The sequence below is a fragment of the Zasmidium cellare genome (genome assembly GCF_010093935.1).
Source record: "Zasmidium cellare ATCC 36951 unplaced genomic scaffold M409scaffold_3, whole genome shotgun sequence".
NCBI lineage: Eukaryota > Fungi > Ascomycota > Dothideomycetes > Mycosphaerellales > Mycosphaerellaceae > Zasmidium > Zasmidium cellare.
This window is the reverse complement of record NW_022986947.1, coordinates 332,813-348,245: the sequence shown is the minus strand read 5'-3', so window position 1 is coordinate 348,245 and position 15,433 is coordinate 332,813. Positions and strand designations below refer to the sequence as shown.

Genomic DNA, 15,433 nt, shown 5'->3' with positions numbered 1-15,433 from the left:
CGCCGAACACAAATCGATCTCGACTGTTCGTTCAATGCTGGACCGCCCGTGATGGTAGACGAGAACGGAGTGCCCAATGGCACCCATCCACCATCAACTCCCAAACCCAAGTACACAAGTCTGGCCTTGACTGAATACTCTGCGAATCCATCACCGCCCCCCAAGACGCCCATTGAGAAGGTGTTGCATCCGGGTGTACCGGAGCATCTACTTCTGCCAAATGGCCATCCTGATGTAAGTGGGATAGGATCTTAATGGACTCGACATGGCGCATCAATATCAACAGATTGTTGATCTAGCTCATCGTCATTGTCATGTCTCATAACGAAAGACATTCAAGAACTCACAACTGACCAATTCACAAGTACATTCGTCTGATAACGACGGCGAAAGTCTACGATGTCGTGGAGCAGACTCCTCTCAGTCATGCCGTCAATCTCAGCAACCGATTGGAGAGCACAGTGATGCTGAAACGCGAGGATCTGTTGCCCGTGTTCTCCTTCAAGCTTCGAGGTGCCTATAACAAAATGGCACATCTCACTCAAGAAGAGAGATGGAAGGGAGTCATTGCGTGTTCTGCCGGAAACCATGCCCAAGGAGTTGCCTACTCTGCTCGAAAGCTCAAAATCCCAGCCGTCATTACTATGCCGACTGGAACGCCTGCGATCAAACATCAGAACGTCTCAAGGCTGGGTGGTAACGTGGTGCTCTACGGCGCTGACTTCGACGAAGCGAAGGCGGAGTGCAGTCGAAGAGCAGAGGCTAACGGCCTGACCATCATTCCTCCATTCGATGACCCATATGTCATTGCTGGTCAAGGTACTATCGGCGCAGAAATCCTTCGTCAGGCAGATCTGAGCAAGCTCGAAGCCATCTTCTGCTGTGTCGGAGGCGGCGGACTCATCGCTGGAACTGGAGTCTACATCAAACGATTCGCGCCACATGTCAAGATAATCGGAGTCGAGACATACGATGCAAATGCTTTGGTACAATCGCTCAAGCTTGGAAAGCGGGTAACCCTGCCTGAGGTTGGTCTCTTCGCAGATGGAGCTGCCGTCAAGACTGTAGGTGAGGAGACTTTCCGTGTCTGCGCAGAGGTCGTGGACGATGTCATCCAAGTCGACACGGACGACATTTGCGCTGCAATCAAAGACGTGTTCGAAGACACGAGATCCATCCTGGAGCCGGCTGGAGCTCTTTCCCTGGCTGGTCTGAAGAAGTATGCCAGAGCAAACCCATCGCAAGACACCCGACGTCAACTCGTGGCGGTGGCAAGTGGAGCCAACATGAACTTCGACCGACTGCGTTTCGTTGCAGAACGTGCAGCCATTGGTGAAAACAAAGAAGCTCTCCTATCAGTCGAGATCCCCGAGCAACCAGGAGCTTTTGCTAAGCTGGTCTCAACTGTCAACCCGATGGTCGTCACCGAGTTCTGTTACAGATATGCAACTGCAACAGCTGCGAACGTTCTCATGGGTATCTCGGTATCCGCTGCTAGCCGATCACGAGACGTGGTCGACCTCATCCAGCGACTCGAGAAAGAAGGCATGACCGCCCGCGACATTAGTGGTGACGAGCTTGCTAAGAGCCACATTCGCTACCTCGTCGGCGGGCGGAGCAGTGCCGAGAACGAGAGGCTGTTTGCATTCGAGTTTCCTGAGCGGCAAGGTGCGCTGTACAAGTTCTTGACAACGCTACAGCCTGGCTTCAATATCAGTCTCTTCCACTACAGGAACTATGGTGGCGATATCGGAAAGGTACTTGCTGGTATCCAATGTCCTCCTGGAGAGGAGGCAGGGCTCAACCAGTTCCTCAAGGAGATTGGCTACGGATCCTCCGAGGAGACCAACAACGAGACGTACAAGATGTTCATGAGGATGTGATAATAGCGGCTTGGAGCAAGATGGCGTTTGCTGGTGCTTGATGTAGACAGGGGCTAGGTCATGCTCTTATGAATGCACAAAGTCGCTGAACTTCTGTAGAACCCCTTTCCTCCCTCAAAATCACGAGCCTGTTCGAGCATGGGCTTTCTGATGCTGTCAGCTGCTTTCATATGGACAGCGGCACATGCTGTGTCTACCATTCCCCTATATAAGCCTCCCCTTCGAAGACTTGCAAATGCTGCTGGAACAACATGTCTGTTCGGCCCACATCGAATATGAACACAACAAGATCGAGGAGCGGACGCATCCGGCGATACCTCGTGGCTATTGCAGTTGCTCTCTTACTCGCAGTCTTGTTCCGTGGATATCCACAATCTCAAACTGAACATGTGCTCGACTCCAACCGCTTTCCTCCGCACCACAAGATCCAGAACGAGCTTCAGGGCCACGGTTTCCACGACTCTCCTCTCCAGCACTTGAAAAGACAGGGCGGCAGTGACGAGGACGACGAGGAAGACGAATGGGCGAAATGCGCAAAGAAAGGATGCCGTCTTAACGAGCTGATGGGAAAGTCCAATGCCGATTTGCAGAGTAAAGACAGGTCTAGCTGGATCAACTTCGACGACATCAAGAAGTATGGCTGGTCTTTATCTGACCAGGAGGACAAGGTTGGGCCCAACGACGATGACAGAGCTTCTTCTGCGCCCTTGCTTCAAGCTCTTGGGATACCTGGACTCGATGATCCTTCGTGGAAGAAAGTGCCTTGGGTGCATGTGACGGAGTCGAAGGTTGATGGGAAGACATATCCGGTAAGCACCAAGTTGAAACCCCCGTCCCCAAAGCTCGCAAGATGTCTAGGCGGCGCGTAGCACGACCAAGGGTATGGTCGATTTCAAATTTGGAGAGAGGGTAAGAGTATACTTACTTCGACCACGCAGCCTACCAAAGGCGAACACATCAACTTCTACAACCCTACCCACGGCATCATCATCGCGGCGAACAACCGCAGCCCACTCCAGAAAAATGGCGACATCCCTCGTGAGCGAGTCATCCCTCTTAGGCGCTGGTCCGACTTGGCCTACCTTACCTGGCTCGACGTCTGCCGCCAGCACCACCAAGACCCCAAGAACCTCAAGTACATCCTTCGCATGAATGTCTTCAGCGATGACGTCCAGGACATTCTACCCAGAGTCATCGGCAAAAGCCTCGTCGACCTCACGGAGTCTTACCCAGGTATCTCTGTTGACGGTATGCTGCGCTCAGAGAACGCTCGAGCTGCGATTGGGTTCTCGAACGGACGAGGAGTTGCGTGGTTGTTGATACAGCACAAGGAGACGTTTGGGGACAAGAAGTTCATCAAGGCGATCAACATCTGGGACTCGTACAATGCGCACCGGCCGGCGAAGCTAATGCCTGGGCTGGATGAGATTCCGAATGTGCTGTTTACAATTTCTTGAGGGTTGGGTGGTTTGGTTGCGGTTGGTTCACGGATGCTAAGATAGAAAGATAAAGTTGTTGGTTCTTTTCAAAAGTTGTTTCCTCGTGTTCTTCTTGAACCCCTTTCAGGTCACCATCTCCTGGTTCTCAAATCCTGTTCAAGGTCTCACCATAACCCTCCCGTTAAGCCGCAGTGAGGTTGGGAGTAAGGCCAAGAGTAAGACCTGCAGTTAGATCAAGAGTAATAGTAGAAGTGAGATTAGGAGTAAGGTGGGAAGTGAAACTAGAAGTAAGGATGAGAGTAAGATTACGAGTCAGGATAGGAGTAAGATCGAGAGTAAGGCTAGGAGTAAGTCTAAGAGCAAAGCTAGAAGCAAGTCTCGAAGAAAGGCTGGAAGTGAGGCTAAGATTAAGCCTATAAGTAAAGTTATAAGATGTAGGAGTTGTTTTAGTAAAGTAGGCAGGTTAAGAATAAAGTGGCAAGCGAAGCTGTAGGTGAGGTTGTAAGTAAGCGGATAGGTGAGGTTTTAAGTAAGCGGATAAATAAGGCAACAAGTAAGGCTGTAAGTAAGGCTATAGGTAAGGTTGTAAGTGAGGTTGTAAGTAAGGGGCGATGCGAGCTTGTAAGTGAACGGACAGGTGAGGTTGTAGGTAACTTAATAATGTCGGCACTCATAACCTAGCTACGGTTGGTATATACATAAAAGCACATGGAGGTAACAAGAGGTCTACTCTCGCCCGAAAGCTGTTTTCCTACGCAGGTTGCCTCTAACCGCTCGCCTACCCATCTCCTCAACTCGCAGCTCTTGTTCAAAGTTTTGCCATCACCCTCCGATCAACGGGAACCGAAGGCTCAAAAGTAAAATCATAATTCTTCCACAACTGTCCTAGCTCATCATCAGCCAGATAATTCGCTCTCACCTCAACAGGCTGTCCACCATGCCTCGCAAAGAAATTCGCATGCTTCAACGGCAGGAACAGCCTCTGCGTGTTATTCTGATACCACGGCGCCTGGTACCCAATCGCAACCATAATCCGATCCTGATCACTCGTGTTCGGCATACCCGCATGCCAGGTCCTCAAATCGCGGATCATGATGTCTCCCTTGCGACAGCCAGCTTGGATAGGGGGACGGATCTTTCGTCGTTGCTCGACGACTTCTGATTTGACGTTACAAGACGGATCGATGCCGACGACTTGTTTCCGGACCTTGGTTTCTTCGGTGCACGGGATTTGGTCGGCGCTGGTGGTGTGGGCGTGCGATCCGAGCCAGAACTCGGTTGCTCCGTTGGCTTCGCAGAAGTCTGAGAGGACGATGTTGGCGATGAAATAGAAAGGGGCTGTCGGGTGGTGGAAGGTGATGTCTTTGTGGACGGGTTGTCGCATGCCTGCTGTTCCGGTCAAGGCGTTATTACCAGTGGTAAACGACCAGATTGGTTTAGAACCGAGATAGGCATTGGCGATTTGTATTACGTATGGGTTGAAGTATACGTCGTCGAAGAGGCAGTCTCCATTTGCTACGGGTGGGCATTGCAGGATGTTGGAGTTGACGCCTTGGTTGAATAGGCCGGCTCGTTCGTTGAGAATGGTTTTGGTCTCGGCGCTCATTGCTTCGCGTAGCTTGTCAACGTGTGCCACGTCCACCACGTTTTTCAGTACAAGCAGTCCATCTTGATGTAATCCTTCCAGAGCGGATTGTAAGTTCTGCGGTTCGTATGCTCTGGCTGATTGTTCGTTGGCAGTGAGGTCGATCGCCCTAGGAGCGTCCATTGATTCGAATGGTCAACAGCCAATCTTCCGACGAGAGCAATCAATCAGAGCAGGTATCTCCTCAATATGTGAGGGTTCAATTGAGCTCAAAACCTCGAGGTGCGTCCTCACGTAATGTGACCCTAAGATAGGCGAGCTGGCCGACCTATCAAGGGTACGTACCTGGCGTTGTCTCAGAGTATGCAGGCGGTGAGGATTAAAGCCAACTCCGGCAGGGCAACACGAGACAGTCACTGCTGAAGAGGTACGAATTCCAGAGAGACGGAATGGGGCCCGTGGAATGAAATTGTACAGAATCAAAGCACTACACAACTCGTCAACGCTAGCGAATCAAAATGGCAGCCCTTGTTTGCCTGGTGGAGGCATCGCTTAGCCTGGAACTGTTTCGACAAGTTCTGTCATGAGAAACGGAGTGAGTGTTGTATCATGATTGATCAATTCGAAATCCCATGTAGAATCATCTTGGGAGCAGTCGAGGGGACAACCCACGTCGCTGCGGCCGATCTTGCCGTTCGAGATGGCAATCCTGGGAAAGCGAAAAGACTTATAGATGAGTGTATACCTACTGCTGCTCATACGTCGTGTCGTCTCCTTCGCTTCGATGGAATATCAACATCAGACACCATACAATCACAACCACTTGTGCGAGACTCCAAATGTGTTGTCGACTTGCTAAGAATCGGCATCGCCATCTAGGCAACCAACACATGTTACAAGCTGGATTCCAGAACTCCAGCTCGTGATACATGGATTGTTGCCAGGTAAGGGACATATCGGCAGGAAGTCCAGGCGTTCTTCGTCGCTGCTCGGTTGCACACTTGTGCTGGTGTTCTTTTCGACAGCGGCAGCCTATGGATGCCGCCGACACGCCCTGTATCATGCAATTCATTGTCTGTCTTTAATCTAGCAATGCGCCGTATTGATCTGTGTTTGCTAGATCTGCTCGTCGTTCGTGCGGTGTCGGCCTCTCAAGGGGGTTCGTTGAAGGCCTCCCTGCCAAATCGTTTAGCACATTGCCTAGTAACTCACTCACCGCCTCACTTGTAGATTCGCTTATGGTTTCGTTTTCAATTCACTTCCAGCCTCACTATGCACCATTATCCTGACCTTACTTCGACATCCTACAACCTCACTCGTTGCCACGCTATTGAGCTCATTCCTGCTACTGCCCTTGTCCTCACCCTTTATCTCACTCCTAACCTCAATCTTGACTTCACTCCTAGCCTGGCTTGAATCCCCGAAGCGAATTCAGATTAGGATGTTTCCTAGTCCACCCCAGGAAGGTGTGGTTCTCCGCGAATTCGTCTCCTCTGTATCGTCTCCTCTGTGATTGAACACAAGCAGCATTACAGCGCGTTGATCGATACCAGGACGTAGAATGTTGATGAAAGGTTGGTGAGGAGGGAACTCGAGACGAAGTCAAGCGTTGCGCGCCAAGACCCCAGTTGCCCGTGCGGCAAAGCTTATCTGCACGTCGCCACTTGCTGCTGATCCTTTGCACGCGACCACCCACGGCCACACACATCTCGGCCAGATAAGGTGTCGGGAACGCCGCCAGTATGGGACTAGTTGTGCCGCTTGATGTAATGGTAGCATTGATACTGATACTGCTACTGGATGGGGTACGTGTACGCTGAAGATATTCTTCAAGTCTTACCTACTGTCTCGTCTCTCCATTGCGTATTTCTCGACTCGGTTCTGCCATCGGACAAGCTGGTCACTGGCTTCTTGCAGACTTTTCCATCCATGAAGGCAGGGGGAATTGCGTGAAGACAAAATGCGGTGGTCACTTACCGAAGTGAAGGCCAAGGCTGAGGAGAAGAAGGACAACGCTAGGACAGCGTTCTCGAGTTGGGCAGCGTTCAAAGAATGGGTTCAGGTTTCCGATACAGCCTTGGACGAGCATGGCCACAAAATCTCTGGACCGACCTGGTCCAACGAAGATCTTGATCCCACGCCACCGGAGAAACGAACATGGCGATGGTGGAACTTCGTGATCTTCTACTGGGGCCTGTCCTTTGGCAACTGGACGTTGGGGAGCACAATGATTGGTATAGGGCTCAACTGGTGGCAGGCTATCTTGGCCATATTCCTCTCCCAGCTGATATCCTCCATCGCCATGTTCTTCAACTCGCGATGCGCTAGCGTCTACCATATTGGATACCCAGTGGTTGGAAGAAGTGTCTTTGGCATGTGGGGATCGTACTACTTCGTTGGTGTGCGTGCGGCGCTGGCGATTATCTGGTACGGCGTGCAGCTCTATTCGGGGTCAGCGCTCTTGGTCAATATGCTACGCGCCGTGTTCGGACATGCCTACACTTCTATTCCCAATCATATTCCGGAGAGCATGGGTATTACCTCAGCTGGCATGCTGGCATTGTGAGTAGTTTGACTTAAGGGCAGAAAGCATTCGCTGACAACGCAGCTTTCTCTTCTGGTTGATCCATCTACCATTGACATTCTTTCGCCCATATCAATTGCGACAGTTCTTTTGGTTCAAAGCAATCATCATGTTGCCCGCCATCTGGGGTCTCTTCATCTTCTGCATGGTCAACACCAAGGGCAATATCGGCCTCGGACACTTGAATAACACTTCTTCTGCCAAGTCGGACGGCTGGGGATGGTTTTTCGTATGGTCTATCAATGCTGGAATGGGCAACACTGCTACCCTTATCACCAACCAGCCTGATATCGCTCGTTGGAGTAAGACAAAGACTGGGGCCATGTGGTCGCAGCTTCTGTCGAATCCGATCGCTGTCACACTCTCGGCAAGTCTGGGTATCCTTTCAACCTCAGCAATCAACAACGCTTGGAGTCTCCAACTTTGGAATCAATGGGACTTGTTGGATGCCATCATGACACGATACTGGTCTGCAGGCACTCGCACAGCTGTGTTCCTGGCCGCGGCGGGTTGGATGGTGTCCATTCTTGGCACAAACATCGCCGCCAATATGATCCCATTTGGCTCTGACAGTTCCATGCTTTTCCCGCGATACATCACCATACCACGCGGCCAATTCATCGTCGAGTGCCTTGCTTTCGCGATCTGTCCGTGGAAAATCCTGACCAGCGCCTCGGTATTCACGACGTTCCTCAGCGGATACGGCCTCTTCATGGCTTCGGTGGTTGCGATCATGATCTGTGATTACTTCCTGCTCACGCGCGGGAATGTCTTCATCTCGCATCTGTACGATGGGTCAAAGGACAACAAGCATTACTACTATACCATGGGCTGGAACTTGCAGGCGGTGTTTGCGTATATCGTTGGAATCGCTCTCCCTTTCCCTGGCTTCGTCGGAACCCTTGGACCGCACGTCAGTGCCGCAGCGCAGGATCTCGGTCATCTCGGATGGATGCTCAGCTTCACGGTGTCCTTTGTCGTCTACTACGTTGTGTGCTTGATATGGCCAACGCAGAACCAGAAGATCATTCGAGAGATGGGTCTCGGCTTCGAGGAGATGAGGTCAGTAGTGACAACACCGGGTACTGCAACTCTCTAGAAATGTACTGACTCTCTACCACAGCTACAGGTCGATCATCGCAGTCGACGGCACTGCAATCACCGAAGACATGGAAGGCCACCCCCATCCCGAGATGCTGCACTTCTACGGCGGCGGTGGCGGTGGCGGCGACAAGAAGAACGCAGCAGAGTCGATCGTCCCCTCAAGGTCGATAGATTAACAACTAGTCCCGTCCACCATCAAATCGTACTCGTTACTTCTCCACAGCCGGCTTGTCCATGATTACCAAGACGGAGTTCCCCCTCCGAGGGATTCGACCCTCACGTCCTCCATTCCTTCCCGTCCAGTAAACATGCATACTGCATAATACAAGCATTGGACGGCATGCAATCCCCAGAGAATTCTGAGTGAAAGACACTGACAAACTCAACTATTGCCTTTTCCATGGCTCGATCGTCAAGAGCTGTGCTCCTCCTACACCCAGGGTTCGCTTGTAACGGCTCTGCTCTCCGCATGCATGTGACAACGTCTCGTAAGTCGACTGCATGGCATTGTGGTGTAGATCCCCAATAGAGTGGACGTATAGGGCGGCAGCTGATTGACATACCGCTCCAGTACTCTAAATGCATGATCATCATCATCACGAAAGAGTATCATCTCGTTCCCGGATCCGAAACCCAGAACCTATCCGCGTATATGCGGTACTGAACACTGGAACATGTGGAACGCAGGAATCCATCCTGCGCCAACATCATCTGCAAGGCCGTCGGGCTGATCCCATGGAGCAGCAACTTTCTTCATCACGCCTTCGCCGCTCGAGGCCCCAAACCCTACAAATCTAAATGCGTGAATCCTTTCGCGAGTACGTACATATAGTGCGCATCTTTGAAGGATTTTTGGGGCCACCCAGCCAACCAGCCAGCCAGTGAGAAGGGAAATGCCGTGAAAAGAAGAAACGCCTCAAGCAAGCCATGCCGTGTCACGACCTTGGTTTGTTAAGACTGGAGATATCTGGGGCGAGAACGCGATTGATGCCGTAATGGTCCTGAAGAATGGTAACAGCAGGGGTGAAAGTTTAAGCTTCTTTGATAAGGTAGTCTGGTGATTTGTTGATATGGATAGGATTCGGGGCCTTGTTGGTGCCACAATCACATTGTCATGATTGCCATGTCTTGCAAAGACACGCTCGCGTGATGTATCATCATCTTTCGGCTGCCTCGCATTCATTCGGCCCGTGTGCGACACTTTCTTGGCTCTCTTGGCCTGAATGTAGAGTACGGATGTTGGCTTGGCGGCGTCATTCGTCAGGAATCAGGAGATGCCATGAAACCAAATTCTCCAGCTACACGGCGTGGCGACCATGTCCCCGAACTTCGAAGCGGCGCCTTGGAACCTCGTGCAGTCGAGGAGATGACGATGATGATGTCTTATTTACGAGCATCATCACAACCCGGTCCGCAACGGTCGTGGACGTCGAAGCGCCGTCGCTGCGAGAGAAACAAGTTCGGACAGCCAGGGATGAGCTTCGTAGGTTTCGCAACCCGCCTGTGAGGACTGGTATGGGTAAGATGGCCATGACACCTATAAGCGGTTTCGCAAATGTCGGATCAGGCTTCGAATTCTGGACGACCCCGGCCGGACGACGGCTCCGACGGGGTGTTCTCTCTTCGTACGTCAATACGAGGTTATGAGCTCTGCAAGGCTTGACCTGGGAGCATTGTATCCATTGGGGGTCGCGTATTGTATGCTCGACTCGTGGTGAGTGAGGAAGAAGCATTCGCTCGGTAACGTTGTAATACGCGCAGCGTTCTCCCATCATCGAGACATTTGTCAAGCATCCATGCCCGTACAAACCCCAGTCATCGTCATTCGGCGACAATGATCGGTTCATGTGGTCTCAATATTACACTCAAGGATCCTTGACATGACCTCCCAAGGAGTCCCTACTCGACGAGCATCTCCCCAGCATTACCCAATGAAGTAATCATCAAAGATTCTCAGTCAGAAGCCTAAAAAGATCACATCGGAAACGAGCCCTACATCAAGAATAAACTCATGCACCTCGTTTCCGATGAGACCAGGCATGGAACGAGGCTTTGCTAGGAAGAGCCCGGCAAGATGTTGTCGCATGCTTCGACCTCACCTCAGCCATTAGTTGCGTGACTTAATGTACTAGTCTGCGGCCGTGGTGGCCTGGATTAGGCAGCTGATCGAAACGGTGACATAGTGAAAGAAAGAGGGAAGCAAAGCTGATGTGACCGATTCTTCAGGCCTGACAAAGCGGAAGAAGCAATGCTGAGGTAAAGTCTTTTTGGTGCCAAGAAAAGCGGGAAATGCGAAGTACATTAGTCCACGGCTCTTCGCGGTTCGCTTTTGTGGTGGCGAAAGGTGTTCAATGAAATATAATCATCCGGACACTTTTTGCTCTTTGGAGCTGTAGTCGGTTCTTGTCATGCAACAAAGTATACAGGTAGAAGTGACGTCCAATGATATCGTACACTAGTCAAAGATCCGAAAATGACCGCAGCCGAAGCTGCATGTCGGGTGCGCATCTTCCATGGAAGTTGCGGATGGTTGTGTTGCGCCAGACTCCTCGCTTGAAAGACACTTCTCTTGTTTGGCCAAATGCAATAGACAAAAGTAACGCGGCAAATGCCACCAATGCAGATGTTCCCCAAACGTACAGTATGTTGCTCAATTACGATGAAAACTGGTTCCCACCTCAGGGCGAGGTGGTGGTGGCATAGAAGCTTGCCAGGTATTGTACCCATTCTGAGGGTACGAAGACGACTTCGGCCCGCTGCTTTGATGCATGGGTGGCAATGTAGAGTAGGAACGCGAGTTGGTGGGATTCCACCCAGAGCTCGACGCGTCCGGCTCGCTGCTATAACCCTCTGGCGAGCGCTGACCAGAACCTGACCCAGACGAGGCACTATCCTCGAGTACCTCTCCAGGAGACGAATGGTATGATCGAGGCGAAGTACCAGTAGGCCTGCCTACGTCAGAACCTCCATACCCAGGCCTGGGTACATGGTGGCCCAATCCATCTGTAGCATACGGCCTTTCGTCATCTCGGCTCGCTTGGAACGGTGATGGTGCCCATGGAGAATGCGCGACAAATTGGAAGGATGGAAGAGGAGCTGGGACAGGTCCCAACGCCTTGATAAGCTCCTCTGGTGAAGACGTCGAAGGAGTGATGTGAATCCCAAGCTCCTCTGGCCCTGGTGTACGCGCTCGCGCGACGTCGGCTATGTTTGCGATGGAAGATTTCCCTCCGTTGATGACCTCCAACGTCCCGTGCTTAGACGCCGACGGCTTCGTGGTGGTATGCGAGGAAGGCTGTTGGGAGATGGTCAGCAGTGGAGGGGACCAAGCAGGCTTGTGTCGCGCGGGAGTTGAGCGGCTGCTAGGAGCTTGTCGAAGATCGCTCTCATTCCTTCTCGCAACCGTCCTGGAGGCGTCGTTCTTGAGTGCACTGTCAATGGCGGTGCCAAGCTGGGAGTTTTGCTCTAAAAAAGCACGCGTCTTTTGCTCAGCTTCCTGATTGTGGCGTCGAGCTTCTTCCAAAGCGAACCGGAGCGATTCAATCCGTCCGTTGAGTACCAGGACCTCGCGTTTCAAGGCGGTTGCCTCGCTGTTACTGAAATCGCCGAAGGATCCCGCACCCACTGGGCCCATATCTGACGGGGGAGCGTTCTGACTAATTGGTCGCTCCGACCCATCCGGTCCAGAGTGGCGGCGGGAACCTTCCGCCTGAACCTGTAGGTCCGTCTTGACGTGAGGAGGCCGCACCGAATCTTCTGTCTCCAACGCAGCCACCCGGCGTGTGAGATACTCTTTCTCCTCCAAAAGTCGCTGTCGTTCGCTGTCGACTTTAGCGTGCAGTCGGCCACCCATTTCGAGCATGCGGCCCCACTGTTCCTTCTCCTTTGCAGCTTCCACACGATCCACTTCGCGTTTCTTCTCGCTCTCTTCCAATTGGGATTCAAGGGTCTTGATCTGTTCCGTCATTTCCTCGTTCTTGCTGGTAAGCTCGTTGACCTCCTGGTCAGCAACGCTAGTCTTCTTCTCGATCGTTTGGCTCTTCACCCTTTCCCTTTGCAGCTTCTGCAACAAGGAGGCGTACTCGGACTGCAATGTCTGCAAAGCCAATGACTTCAATGTGACCTGATGCTGCAGATCGGCAATGTGTGCTGACGTCGCAGAGGAGTTCGATGTCGAATGAATCGTTGATGTGGGTTGATAGGATGTCGCGGGGGAGCCCACTGGTGGAGGAAGAGAAGGCGCAGCGGATGGTGGATATGCCAAAGAGGAAGGAGACGGCAACGGGCGGTTCATCGATCGATTGGCAAATGTAGGAGACGTTTGCCGTGGGTGTGCAGAGCCTGGCAATGACTCGCTGGGTGGTGGAGAGTAGCCCAATCGCAGGTCTCTTGCGGCGAAATCGATTGAGCCTCGTCGTTCGTCTCGAGGAGTAAGAGCAGGTAGTTGATATGGTTGTTCCACAGAGGCTCCTGATCGAGGCCGCTTGGGAACGGGAAAGTCGTCTCGCTCCCATCGATCGGCTGCTCGTTTCAACGAGTTCGGTGGTGATAGAGTTCGCTGAGGATATCCACCCTGGGAGATCTGCTGTTGTTGGGGAAAGTAGCCCTGGTTTCGACGAGCAGCATCTTGTACATCGCTCTTTGCAGTCCGTAGCCTATCAACAATCCATTGGACCAATCCAATCAAGCTGTCGTTGGGGATCTCGAGGCCCTGCCCACGTATATCAGCAAGTACGTCAACAGCAGGGACGGATAGACGATCGATCAAACGATCATTCAATGCAAAGAGACGACATACGCGGTTCACCGACTTGTTGCAGTACGTTTGGACGCTTTCGTCGAGTTCTGCAACGGCGACGGCAACGTCCCTGACCCAGGGTTGCAGCTTGGTGCAAGAGTGGCAGGATAGGCGTGACGACATTGGAGCGATTTCAGGGCCATCCACATCGTCGGTGCGGGTGGTGGTGTGTTCCTGGAAGGCTGCAAACGAGGGCAGCGACGTCGAGGGCGTCGACACGGGTTGGTTGGCAGCGGCGGCGGCGTGGTCGAGAGTGTTGGTGTTGATGGGCGGCGAGATCCTTGGCCGATCTATCATTACGCCACCATTGGTGTTAGCACGGAAGGACTGCAGCAGCGGCATAAGGGGAGAACATGTGATCGGTAGGGCAGCACGGGCAGGCTATATAGTAGATATACGTACCCTGGGATTGGGGGATGTGAAGGGTAAGTGGTGGGGCGTCGGCGACCTGGCCTGAGCTCATACGACCGTGACCGTGGTGTAAGCTTCGCCAAGGCCCGGCAGACGTCTCACGAGGAGAAGTGTCTGCTAGCTGGGTCGGAGCGTAGGTTGGGCTGTGGCGATCGTAAAGTCGAGTGTGGTAAGTCGACGCATTCGTCATAGTGGCATAGGGTTCGGCCTGGCGCGGTATGATGGGGACAGGTATAGGGTCTGCCGAGACTTCGCGCGACTTCCCGATCCAGGAATGATGGAGGCTGCTGTGGTCAAGGATGGCGCTGTGTGCTGCTGGATTGACGGCGCTGGGCGCGGATAGCTGCGGAGCTTGCGGCCGGGAAGAGTGATTCTGGGGAGGTGGATAGGCCGCATTGTTATTGCTGTGATGTTGCTGCTGGTGCTGGGCGGGGTGGTGATGGAGTTGCGCATTGGGTCCCTGCTGGTGCGGGAGCTGATGCTCCGGATGAGACTCATACGGCGCCGCGACGTCTCGCCAGCGATTCGAGTCCCATGACGCCGCGTCCGCGTTCATTCTCTCCGCAATGGCGACAATGGGCTCCGGAAGGCTAGCGCCATACGACAGCAGTGGACGAGAGGCGGCCGAGGAGTCTGACGACGGCTGGCATCGAAGACGGACCGTGGGCGACGGGAAGGGGGCAAGATGAGGCAAAGCTGAGGATAAAGACTCAGCAACAGGAGTGGCAACGACAGTAGTCGGTCGTAGCGGCGTGTGGTTGCGTCCTTGGCGGCAGAGGAGGCTCGTGGGGCTCTTGGCCCTGGGTGCTGTATTATCTCACGGGTCTGTTACCAATTCGAGCCACGGTCACTGGTCGACGCTGAGGGCACGCACGCTGACCTCATGAGCCCAAGCGGCGAGCGCCCAGGGGCATCGACAGGAGGGTACGAATTACACGAGGAAACGCAGAAGGGATGCGGCGCAACGGGGAGAAGGGAAACGCGCTGGCGCTGCTGCGTTGCTGGGGGACCGCCTGTGCAGCAGCGAATCCACCGCGTCCAATCCATCTGCCTCCATCGCATCCACCAGTGGTGGCAGCGCGAGACATTAGTCATCGCAGCCTGTCTTTCATCACCCGAGACGTCGTGCGAGCGATCGTCATTCTGCCGACGCAGCGCTCACGGTGCGCGCCCACCATCGGCGCACACGCTGCTGATGCTGCTGATGCGTCGCTCGCCAGGCCTTCCATTCATCGGCAGCGCTTGGGCAGGAACAGGCAGGTCCCAGGGCGCTGGACCACTACGCCCGCCGGTCGGAGTCTGCTCAGCGCAGCGTTGGCGGCGCGCACAGAGGAGCCGCTCGCGAGCTCCTGCCCCGGCTCTTGTTCTGACTTCATTCACTGGGCTGCTAGCACAGCGCTTGGGGGGCGCGCCTGACGGCGATGCGATGGAAGCAGGCAGCGCATCACAGATCGCCGTGCCGCAATGCATGCACAGACAGCGTAGCGGGCCCCGACTCGCAGCAAAGCAGCTGGGAGGCGAGCGGCGAGCGAGGATGCCGAGGCGTGCTCCCGAGGGCCAGTCGCGAGCACGTCGCCGGCGGAGTGGTGAGTCGGGGAGGCTGCTGTGCTCTGCGCTGCGCTCGAGCTG

At 53.5% G+C, this 15,433-nt stretch overlaps 5 protein-coding genes across 5 annotated transcripts; 3 read left to right on the top strand and 2 right to left on the bottom strand.

Moving 5' to 3' along the window:
- Positions 1-51: 51 nt before the first annotated feature.
- M409DRAFT_62953 (uncharacterized protein) lies at positions 52-1,883 on the top strand (the record flags this gene model as incomplete). The annotated part of the gene is made up of 2 exons (XM_033815379.1): positions 52-234; positions 366-1,883. The coding sequence occupies 2 exons, from the start codon at positions 52-54 to the stop codon at positions 1,881-1,883; spliced, it is 1,701 nt and encodes a 566-aa protein (XP_033673083.1).
- A 251-nt stretch (positions 1,884-2,134) lies between these two features.
- On the top strand, positions 2,135-3,340 carry M409DRAFT_17433 (uncharacterized protein; the record flags this gene model as incomplete). Its single annotated transcript, XM_033804063.1, has 2 exons — positions 2,135-2,692; positions 2,822-3,340. The coding sequence occupies 2 exons, from the start codon at positions 2,135-2,137 to the stop codon at positions 3,338-3,340; spliced, it is 1,077 nt and encodes a 358-aa protein (XP_033673082.1).
- Positions 3,341-4,130: 790 nt separating this feature from the next.
- Positions 4,131-5,090, bottom strand: M409DRAFT_62974 (uncharacterized protein; the record flags this gene model as incomplete). The annotated part of the gene is made up of 1 exon (XM_033815388.1): positions 4,131-5,090. The coding sequence occupies one exon, from the start codon at positions 5,088-5,090 to the stop codon at positions 4,131-4,133; it is 960 nt and encodes a 319-aa protein (XP_033673081.1).
- Positions 5,091-6,867: 1,777 nt separating this feature from the next.
- M409DRAFT_62951 (uncharacterized protein) lies at positions 6,868-8,771 on the top strand (the record flags this gene model as incomplete). The annotated part of the gene is made up of 3 exons (XM_033815378.1): positions 6,868-7,469; positions 7,516-8,553; positions 8,615-8,771. The coding sequence occupies 3 exons, from the start codon at positions 6,868-6,870 to the stop codon at positions 8,769-8,771; spliced, it is 1,797 nt and encodes a 598-aa protein (XP_033673080.1).
- A 2,474-nt stretch (positions 8,772-11,245) lies between these two features.
- On the bottom strand, positions 11,246-14,360 carry M409DRAFT_17430 (uncharacterized protein; the record flags this gene model as incomplete). Its single annotated transcript, XM_033804062.1, has 3 exons — positions 11,246-13,306; positions 13,394-13,683; positions 13,796-14,360. 3 exons carry the CDS (start codon positions 14,358-14,360, stop codon positions 11,246-11,248), a joined length of 2,916 nt encoding a protein of 971 aa, XP_033673079.1.
- Positions 14,361-15,433: the final 1,073 nt, after the last annotated feature.